The sequence below is a fragment of the Triticum aestivum genome, chromosome 1A (assembly GCF_018294505.1).
Source record: "Triticum aestivum cultivar Chinese Spring chromosome 1A, IWGSC CS RefSeq v2.1, whole genome shotgun sequence".
Taxonomy (NCBI): Eukaryota; Viridiplantae; Streptophyta; class Magnoliopsida; order Poales; family Poaceae; genus Triticum; species Triticum aestivum.
Genome location: NC_057794.1, coordinates 258680298 through 258691461, shown reverse-complemented (window position 1 = coordinate 258691461; position 11164 = coordinate 258680298). Strand labels below are relative to the sequence as shown.

Below are 11164 nucleotides of genomic sequence, written 5' to 3'. Positions count from 1 at the left end.
CAAATTATGATTTACAACGTTGTTTATAAAGGTTTGGAGGATGTCTCAAAGTCTACCATGAGTAGCTGGGCTTCGCCTTTGTGGGGAAGATTCAAGGAGAGAAGGTGAACCATGTTGGTGTCAAGAAACCATGTGGTCTCGCACCTCTCCAAACAGTATTTAGCTTCCTTCAATGGAAGTGAACATTGAGATATATCTTGGTCTACGCGTGCTTTCGCTTTTCTATTCTAAGTTCAATTACTTTACTTTTGTCCCTTACCTTGCAAGTGTCAAGAAACTTTGGTGGTGTCACATATTTCCAAACGATGATTACCACCTCTCAAGGAGAAAGAACATCGGGATATATCTTAGTTTCCATGTGCTTCTAGTTTATTCTATTCTGAGCTCACATGCTTTCGGTTAATTATATTCCATGCGCAATTGAGTTTTACTTTGGTCCCTTCACATTGCAAGCCGCTCATATATATATTGTGCTTGTCATTTTTTTTGACAACTAAAGTTCCCTCTTTATTCATTGGTGATAACACTTACATCTTTAAGTATAAGAGGAAGAAGCTCATTAGGAGCCATTTCAATCCACTCACTGCAGAATTTAGATCTAGCTACACTAGCTAATTCATGAGCAACAGTGTTTGCTTCTCTAGGACAGAATTCAAACCGAATTGAACTAAACTCACATGCCAAGTGGTAACAATCATCAATGATGACTGCTGCATTGCCCACATACTCACCGTCCTTGGTCATAATCTCCATTAGTTCTAGGCTTGCCATAGTTATATTTAGGCATCATATATTTCACATAGTCTAAACTTGTATGAAAAAGAGCTAACATTCGTAGATAGATATTCATTTTCCATGCAAACCCGCTTACATCACTTAGTATATTAACATATGAGAGGCAATGATCCTAACCTATTGCTTGACCTCCATTCCAAAATAGATGACCAATTTTATACTAACTTTATACTAACTTTAGTATAAAGTTGAGTCAAGTATTTTAAAACGGAGAGAGTATAAACATAGTATACAAACATAGATGCACATGCATACAAGCACGCACACTTGCCCCTTGAACAGACATACGCACACCTTACCCTTGTGCATCTCCGAGAGACCGAACTAGCAAATCTGCCTTTTGTTCCGTCGTCATTTTTCTGTGATCTTTCTTAAACGCCTGCCTTGCAAAATTCGAACTAGAACCTGCAAACTTTCAAAACAGACTGAAACTTACAACTCCAAGAGTAAACTCGTGAAATTTAAATAAAAGTTCCGATGACACACAAAGCTACTATTGGTCAAATTAGAACTTGACAGAGACACTGAGTCGCGGTTTGACACACATTTGTATCAAATAACAGCCAATTTTAACAGAAATTAGATGGCAGATATGATATTTGCACAAATTCAAACTGCCCGGAAATGAACAAGGACCAATTCAATACCCCCCCCCCCCCCCCCCCCCCACTAAATCAACTCAATAATCACGTACAGTAATTATTACATGGTCTAAATCTCTGTTGAAGTTCCAACAAGCAACAAAAATGGCACAAGAGCTATATGGATATTACGTGAAGCAGAAACTGTATCTCGTGTGATCTCTGCATCAACAGGAATGCGGGAAAAGCTTCTTCTCGCCCCAGAGTCCCTAGCAGCCTTGAGCCCATATAAGCTACTTCCTTTAGTTGAACTGCGCCTATTCAAGCTATAAATCATGGAAGAGGCGCCTGATTTGCTCAACAGTGGCAGGCATCAACGTCACGGGACATCTTTTATGCTGAAGTAAAACAACCGACAATGTCACATTACAGATTTGGAACACATAAAAAATGACAGCTTCTAATGGCTGGTTTAGGAGAATATCTACCTGAGAGACAGACTTGAATATGCAACTGTAGCAGAACACAAAACCAGAAACAGAAAGAACAGACGGGTTGTTGCGCTTTTGGCAGCACAGAGGGCACAGCGTCCTGTCAGTTGGCAAGGGAAGTCCATCTTTAGCAACCTGATGAAAGTTATAAGAGCACGATATCAAACTGCTGCCGTAAATAATTACAAGTGTACTACACAGACAACAGGCAACAGCATAGTTGCAAAACTAAGACTTATGATGGCATCCATGGTTCAGATCAAAAGTTGGTGTCGATGCCAGAGAATGGTAGTAGCTTTCTTGCAAACATTTACAAGTATATACCACATATACCTTTGGTAGCGGCGGCGGAGGAGGTGGGGGGTATACAGTCGGAGCTGACATTCTTTCTTCAGCAGATTGATACCACCACTCCATCATCTAGATAAGATCACCAGAAAGAGAACATTTAGTGCGGCCCTGGACTGTAAAATGCAGTAGCATCACAATGCATCTACCGCAGGAAGAACATGAAATTACACATTAAAAGACGTTAAGAGAAACCACATGCCAGGACTACTATTCCATTCTACCTAAACTGTCCGCCTGTAAAGAAAGTTTATACGAGTGACAGAACCTTGAAAGATTTTTTAACCTCTTGAATTCCTAGGGAAGAAGTTTGAACTGACCTTGAAAAAGAAGACCGCAGCAATTAAACCAGTTTGTGCATAATCTAGAGTCGTGTACGTACAATTAAGGAGCACCCTCTGGACAGTCTGCAGAGATCATATAAAAATAATCTTGTTATAAATTATGACTAGACAATTCATACTTGTAAGAAAATCCCGCTATTGAGTAGTGTCTGTCATTTCCTACCTTTAACCATGGAGGACCACGAAGTCTCTCGAGTTCACGACTTCTAATTCTTGATATCCTAGAAGATGAATCCATCTACTTTGTCAAGAAAAGGCAAGAGGAAGCATCTCAGCAGAATAACCATGTGTTAATATGGAAACAGTAAATGCTGTTTTCATCTCATGAGATTTTGTCGTCTCCTAATATGGAAACAGTAAATGTTTTTTTCATCTCATGAGATTTTGTCATCTCCTAATATGGAAACAGTAAATGCTTCTGTCATCTCTTAATATGGAATGGTAAATGCTGTTTTGATTTTAAAAAAGGCTGTTATCGGTAAGGAAAATTCAATGCAAAAGATTAGACATAATGTATGAATCATGATAATAAGCTCAGAAGTATGGTTCCGTATATGTTGCGCTACATGCTAACCAGTAATATACGCTCTAATGGAAATTGGTAAGTACTATACCAGCTCTTGTCCAGTAGCACGACAAACATGAAGCCCAAGCACATGAAGTCCTGGACTGTAAAATGCAGTAGCATCCAACAAATACAGCAACTGGTAAGCAAATGAAAGGCCTGCAAATCAATATAGGACCATAAGTTAATTTATGTTGCCCATGTAATGAAACAGACAGAGCAGCGATGCACAATTACTTCGCATCATCAAATGTATAAAAAAGGGATAAACTAATAAAGTCTACAAGCATTGCAAAGTTATAGATTGACCCAAGAAAAGGCAGGTCATCCAAAACTAACAAAACAAATCGCAAAACTGAAACTCATAGGCATCTTTTAATGGTCTTATATAAGAGAAATATAGATGAAATGAGCTTTCCAAAATTATCAGCTACAGAAAAGGCTTTAAACAAGTTAGGATTTATACAAGATGTTCATATATATGAGTAGTGGATCAACCTTCATGAGTCGCATGAATCCATGGATAACAAACACCTATTAGTGCTGCAAAATTGGTCCTAAGGCGTGTGAGATGTGACACTTCTCCAGCTGTAGTCCCAACTTGTGCTTGAGAAGTCTCCCCTTGTTGATCTGATACAAAGCCAGCTTCGTCGAATCTAACCTCACCCTGATCCCATAGGCTTGCCTGCAATCTTGCTTCTCTTTCTTTGTTATATACAGACTGCAACTTTGACTTGAAATACGGTAAAACAACCTATACAGATATTTGGAGCAGGTTAATAGCAGAATTTGTCCAAAACAGAGCTGTTTCATGACTTTCATCATTGCACTACATTACATATTTCATAGATCAATTTACAATCTTATCTTAACGAGACAAAATTTAAAACTAGATGATTAAATTTGTCAACTGCAGAATCTATGAAGATGTGCATAGCCTATTGAAGAAACTTGCGAACTGTATTGTAAAAGCAGAAAATCACAGCTTCAAATAGCACAAGAGCTTGAGTAAAGCATGTACTCCCAAAGATCCAAAATAAGTGTCGCAGTTTTGAACTAACCTTAGTTCAAAACTGTGACACTTATTTTGGATCAGAGGGAGTATCACATTTCAACATTGAGATGCTAAAGTAAATAAAGTTGCACACCAAGCAGATTGAGAACAAGTACATTAAGCAATTGGGGCTCAATATGCTTGCAATTCAGGCATGGGCAGACTATCAGCAGCGCAGCGTATTATAGATGCAGATTAAATATTACTCCCTCCGATCCAAAATAAGTGTCGTGATTCTAGTTCAAATTTAACTCCGCCTATGTCTTCTAGGCATAGCCGGTCCCAAGCCCGGGTAAAGGAGGAGGGTTGTGATAGGCTTGGCGAGCCAACGTAAAAACTAGCCAGTCCCATAGGTATGAAACCCATTTGAGCGAGAATAGTACTAGGATGGGTGACCTCCTAGGAAGTCCTCGTGAAAGGGTTTCATATCTAAGGGTTGTGATAGGCTTGGCGAGCCAACGTAAAAACTAGCCAGTCTTTTGGGTATGAAACCCATTTGGGCGAGAGTAGTACTAGGATGGGTGACCTCCTGGGAAGTCCTCGTGAAAGGGTTTCATATCTAGCCTACCCCAACTTGTTTGGGATAAAAGGTTTCGTAAGTAAGATTCTAGTTCAAATTTGAACTAAAACCACGACACTTATGTTGGATCGGAGGGAGTACATGTCTTCATAGGACAGTAACTAAAGCAGAGGACACATGGATATTCACGTCGTAGACCTGCTAGTGAGGTAAAGTAACTCGGGTAGTGATGTCTGCTGGAGTCCTGGTGAGCAAGTCAGCTATGGATACACATTGCAAGATCACACGAGAGGTTAACATGTGGTGAGTTTTGTCTGTAAGTGTTAACATGATGAGATCCCAGATAAAAAAATGAATGCATTCAATAAAAGAAATCACTTTAGTAGGGCTTGGGTGGTTTGTTGCTCACAGGTAGCAGCGCAAAATTCAGCATAACTAAAACTATTAAAATCCAGAACGTAGCAAAGCCAACATAAGATAATACTTCAAATTAATCTCTGCCAGGGGACATCATTACCAAAAATATAACAGAGAGGGTTTTCTGGCGCTTCCTTAGTGCAGAGTCATAGACTTTGACATTAGATTCTGCACCAGGACTACTTCTGTTCACAGAAACGTTAACAGGCCTCCGCCTGAGACCATATAACGACTCTGAAAAGGAACCATCTGAAAGATATATGCAGGAAAGTTGTAATCAAACACAATCACTAATGGCAAAAGCTGGTAATATAATTACTTGTTTGTTGATAACTTGTCAGACTTGTTTTATCAATCATACAATTGCACTACCACAACTAGGCTAAAGTAGGTTAAAATAGCATAGTCCTAGTTATTTCTTTCATTGTGGAATGAGTTAGTGCTAAGGCTTAAGGTGGAGTCACTCCATTCTTCTACCTTAATATGTTGTATCCATGGTTCTATTCCACAACCAAAAATAAATTCTTCTGCGATACTAGGATTGGGTGACTCCACGATGAAGCTACTAATCGAATTAAAAGTTTACTTCTCTGCCACATAGTCACACTAGATAACAAAAGTAGTGGTAAGAACCTACCCTGCAAGTAGGATTTGAGATGATGAGGTTAATGTAAGGCTGAATTAACAGATCGGTGGGTAGCCTTATTTAAACAGCTATCAGAGAGTGGTGTGTAATTTCTTTCTCAATGATGCGCACCATGCAGAGAAATAAATAGCTGAAGATTAGCACCAAACTAAATACATAATAATACATTTTTCCCGTGATATTCCTATATTACCATTCCATTGTTCAAATATGAAGGTTGTAAACAAAGTTCCTTTTCAACAGATAAGGGAGTTCTGCTACAGAGACAACGAACCTGTTGTTCGTAGACTATGGGACTCAAGAACAGACATTAACAAAGCAAAGAATTCATCTTCATAATCTAAAACTTTATGCAAGGATGGCCTCCTTAGTGCAAAAACCTGCATATAGTATCAACTAATTAGCATTGTAAAGAGGGTGCATGATAAACTAAAATCAAATACGCAGACAGTAATAAGTTTGGCTAAGAAAAAAGTACTAAACAGGTCATAACTCAAAACTTTGTTCCTTTAACGAAAATCTTGTAAAACATAGCACTTGTCGTGTTCCAATACCTAGGCACCTTTCTAACAAACAGCCCTCGGTACAAGATCACTTAACTGCCTGAGAAACACCCGTATTGTTGATATAACAAAATTGTCTCTTGAGCTTTTGGAGGGTATCTTTTGCAAGGCAAATTTTCTGCCTTGTTATGTGCAATCCATCCTAAAATAACTTCTTGTGACCAGAAAAGGAGGGAAAAAGGATGCGATTTTTAGCTTCTAAGATCAAAAGTAAAATTGTAATTGACTTTCTCAAACATAGGCACATCCATCAGTTGTGTGCATCCTGGAGCCTGCAACTGAAAACAAGCACAGAGGATACTGGTACTTTGCCTCGGCATGTATTCGTTTTCAAAGTTCTGTTGCGAGTGGTAATCTTGGGTGTTTTTCAGATTGCCATTATACTAAGTACCATCTACATTGTTACCTGGATTTATTTGCCAGTATATCTCAGCTCATTGCATAACAGTAGGGATCCATGAGTGAGAATTCTGATGGGAGAAAAGGCTAAGATTTCAGGGTGGCTAACTCGAATTAACAAGCATGCTAGTTTGAGTTATCAAGTCGATTATTCAGGTACAATGTTATATGTTCGGATGTTCCCTTCATCGTCAAACATATACAGTACATCACAACCCAGCAATGTTCCCCTAGCATACAGCTCAGCAACAAATGAACTCAATATCCCTCTAAAAAGAATACGTGAATCCAATTTCACTATTTCTCACGTAGCAATTAATTTACCCAAGTCATTGCAGCTAATCAAACAACCTAAAAAGACGAAATACTGGCTTTCAGCGGCAGCAGAAGCAACTTTTCCAGCTGCAAATATTGTGTATTACTGTCTTCCCTGGCTAACTACATTTCGTGGCCTCACCAATCAAACCTAGCATATATTCAATCCAAGCAAATAAAACACAAGCAGAACTCGCACTCTCAGTCATCCACTACAATGTAACGGACGAACAGACATTATTCGAACAGTCATAAGCACCCAATACTAATAGACGCAGCTAGTCAACCAAACCGGATCGATGGGCATGATCGCATCGGAAAGGAGGCGGTGTTTCACTTACCCCGAACGAGTAGGAGAGCGCCGCGCGGAGGCTGGCCGGGAGCTGCTGCGCCGCGGACATCTCGAAGAAGGTGGGCCGTGCGCCCTGCCCTCCCACCTGGAACAGCATCGCGCCGCCGCCGCCGCCGTCGCGGCCTCCTCCGGGTGTAGGGGGGGCGGGATAGGGTTAGGCCTCGAGCCTATGGTGCAGACGCGGCGTCTTGGCGAGGTACAGCGACGGAGCTGTATTCCGGCGGTGGGCCGCGGGGTTATCCGGTGGCGCGTTCGTGTAGTCCTGCGCGTCCACGCCGGTGAGAGAAAGGAGAGGTGGGGCGCAAAAGAAAAGCTGTGAGGGAGACGGGTCCGAGGCGTGAGGGAGAAGAAGAGACTACATTTGTTTCGTGGGATCTTTTTCTTTAAACTGGTTCGTGGGAGTTAAAGATGGAAAATGAAAGTTGAGGGCCACTTTGATTCGCAGGGTTTTGAAAATGTAGAAATAAAAAAGTATAGGATTAGAGTGGCATGTCAATTTAAATCCTATACGCAGCCTCGTTGATGAAGGGGGCCAAGGTGGACGACCGCACAGGGCCCCTCAAAATTTGAGGCCCCCAAATTATCAAGTATTAGGCTTACATGATTTAAGCAAAGGCCTAGGAAAAGCGTATAGAGAGTCCACTCAGCAGCAAAGTCAGTCAACGGGTCCTCATACATCTATCGACCAGGCATGTTTGCGTCATCAATCGCTAACCCTAAACACAACACACCGATCAGCTTGCTTCCGCCAATCGCCCAGGACGCCGTCGTCTGTTGACTGCCTTCCACGGATCGGCCAGGACGCCGTCGTCTACTGCCTTCCCCCTCCATGGCTGCCCCCAGTCCTTCAGTACTAGTCTACTAGGTATGCATGTCTCATCTGCTTAAGCCCATCCCTCTCTTTGATCTCCATGATGCTAAGTTAGGAGTAGATGAGTAGGTTAATATTATTTGTCCACGGGGCTAGGTATTGGTACTCCAGACTGGCACTAAATTAGGTTGACAGAGACCCAATTAGGATGAAATTGAAATTGTCCATGGAATTTTTGTCATGAATTTATTTGTCAATAAAGCCAAGTTAGCAATAGTATGGAATTATATTTGTTCGTGATTAGTGGTAATAAAGTGAGAATTTGTTTTAGTTATATTAGTTCTTCTATCGTGTGAAAAAATTGAAATAATTTTAGGCCCTATTTTGATTTTCGCCCCGGGGTCCCGAATTTCTGGAGACGACCCTGCCTATATGATTAGCAATGAGTGTTTGATGCCACATAAAAAACAAAGAAAATTGTAAAAATATGTTGCAGTGGACGTTAGATTTCCTATAAAATGTAATACTCCCTCCATTTTTATATAAAAGGCCACAAAGTCAAATTACAGGTATCAAGGTAAAATTTAAAACGTGTTTTGCAATCTAGCTTTTCTTTTTATTTACTGGGATCACTAATACACTACATGCATGCAAGAAAACTGAGTGGAAAAAGTAGCTAAGTGCCATTATGACTACATGCATGCAAGTATTAAACAAGTTGCTAGCACGAGAAAGCATCATTAATATTTGCATCAATTACTGTTAGCAGTCTTGTATAAATGCAAAATGTATATTTCATAATGGTCTTATACAAGTAAATGGAGGGAGTACAAAAGATTTCATAGGAAGAAAATCTATGGGATCTAATCCTATGAATCGAAGGGCCAACATAGAAAAAAAATTATAAGTATTTCAATCCTCCAGAAATTCTATAGAATTCCTTTAAATCAAAGAAGCCCTGAGTGATAAGAGACTAAAAATCCACTGATTAATCAGGGAACGAGAGTTTAAGTAGAAGAAGGGAAATGAGAGCTAAGGAAGTGTGTTGATGGAAAGTGAAAAATAAGTAGAAGAAAACGCGAGCTTTGTTGTGTCCTTCAGTTGTGCAATTACTTCTACTTTCTGCCCAAGTGTTATTGTCACCTGCGGGGTACTTTTGATTTTGTGTGGGTTTAGTTTGGTCTTTTCTTTTCTTTTTTATCTCTATTTTTATTTTCAATTTTTCACTTCATGTTTTCTTATATTTATTTTCTTTTTAAAACTTATGAATATTTTGTTAAAATTCAAAAACATACTTTAAATTTGTGAATACCTTCAAGTTCATAAATGTTTTTTTTCATTTTGTGAACGATTTTCTAAAACTCATGAACAATTTTAAAATTTTGTGCAGATTTTTTCAGGCTCATTAACAGTTTTTGAACCCGCAAACTTTTAAAATCCATAAAGTTTTTGTTAAAATTCATAACCATTTTTTTATAATTTACACATTCAAGACTCTCTCAGTATATGTCTTTGGATTGAAGATGTAGGAGTGGAAAGAAAGTAGGGGGTTGGAGATCAATGGCTAAACTCACCACAAGAAGGTAGTGTTCTTTCCCAGAAAATATGATGAGAGCAGATTTTGCTACGAGTGAACTAATGAGAGGCCAAAAATCACATACCAGCGATCTCCTATGGTGGCCATATCATTACTGACCAGAAGGGGAAAGAGGAGGCCTTCCACCAGGCCTATGAGGACCTTCTGGGCAGAGCCCGAGCAAGGGATGTCACCCTGGATATGCAGTTCCTGAATATGGAATCCCTTGATCTTTCGGACCAAGATGTCATATTTTCAGAGGAGGAAATCTGGGATGCTATCAAAGCCATGCCAGGGGACAGGGCACCAGGACCTGACGGATTCATTGGTCTGTTTTTCCACAAAGCTTGGGCTATCATCAAAAATGATGTTGTTGCAGCCATTGACAAGTTCCTGCTTGGCGATGGGAGAGGGTTTGGCAGGCTGAACAAGGCATTGATCACTCGTATCCCAAAAAAACGGATGCCTCGAAGATTGGGGACTTCAGGCCAATTAGCCTGCTACATAGTATACCCAAAATCAGTGCTAAATTGTTAGCGGGCAAGTTGAGTGGTCGGATGGGAGAGCTGGTGCACATGAATCAATCTGCGTTCATTAAGGGCAGATGCATCCATGATAATTTCATGCTGGTGCGCCAAGTGGCGAGGAACTTGCACAAGAGGAAAGCTAAAGGCGTCCTGGTTATGATGGATATCTCGAGAGCATTTGATTCACTCTCTTGGCCTTTTCTCTTTGAGGTGCTCCGTGCTAAGGGTTTTTCGGTGCGATGGAGAGAGCTCATTGCTACGCTGCTTTCAACGGCAAGTTCAAGAGTGATAGTAAATGGCAGTGTGGGAGCAAAAATTATGCACGCTTGTGGTCTGAGGCAGGGCGATCCAATTTCGCCACTCCTTTTCGTGATTGCTATGGATGCGCTCTCGGCCCTTATCATTCGTGCTCAGCAATTGGGAGTGCTTAGTCCGATGCCCGGGTGTTCGCCGCTACAGCGGTTATCTATCTATGCGGACGATGTGGTCCTTTTATCAGGCCGACTGCATTGGATCTGGCCTTTGTGAAGGAGGGGATGCATATCTTTGGGGAAGCATCGGGTCTGAAAATCAACTACCAAAAGTCTTCGGTGATTCTTATTAGACCTGGAGAGGGCGACAAGGAGAGGGTTGCAGTGGCCCTGCCTTGGAAGATTCAGTGCTTCCCGTGCAAATATCTTGGGCTACAACTTTCCATCAAGCAGCTTACACGTAATCAATGGCAGCCGCTGGTAGATGGGGTGCTAAACTTCTTGCCAGGATGGATGAGAGGTATGATTACCAGGCCGGGCAGACTGATTCTTGTCAACAGCGTGGTGAGGGCGCGGCCAATTCACCATCTGATTGTGGCAGATGCGCCG

General features: G+C 40.8%; 1 protein-coding gene across 1 annotated transcript; it reads right to left on the bottom strand.

Annotated features, from left to right (window-relative positions):
• Positions 1 to 831: 831 nt before the first annotated feature.
• LOC123045054 (peroxisome biogenesis protein 12) lies at positions 832 to 7764 on the bottom strand. Its single transcript, XM_044467973.1, has 10 exons — positions 7380 to 7764; positions 6036 to 6141; positions 5216 to 5364; positions 3623 to 3878; positions 3174 to 3283; positions 2723 to 2797; positions 2536 to 2622; positions 2201 to 2287; positions 1865 to 2002; positions 832 to 1774 (listed from the first exon to the last, which is right to left on the bottom strand). Exons 1-10 carry the CDS (start codon positions 7485 to 7487, stop codon positions 1703 to 1705), a joined length of 1188 nt encoding a protein of 395 aa, XP_044323908.1. The 5' UTR covers positions 7488 to 7764; the 3' UTR covers positions 832 to 1702.
• Positions 7765 to 11164: the final 3400 nt, after the last annotated feature.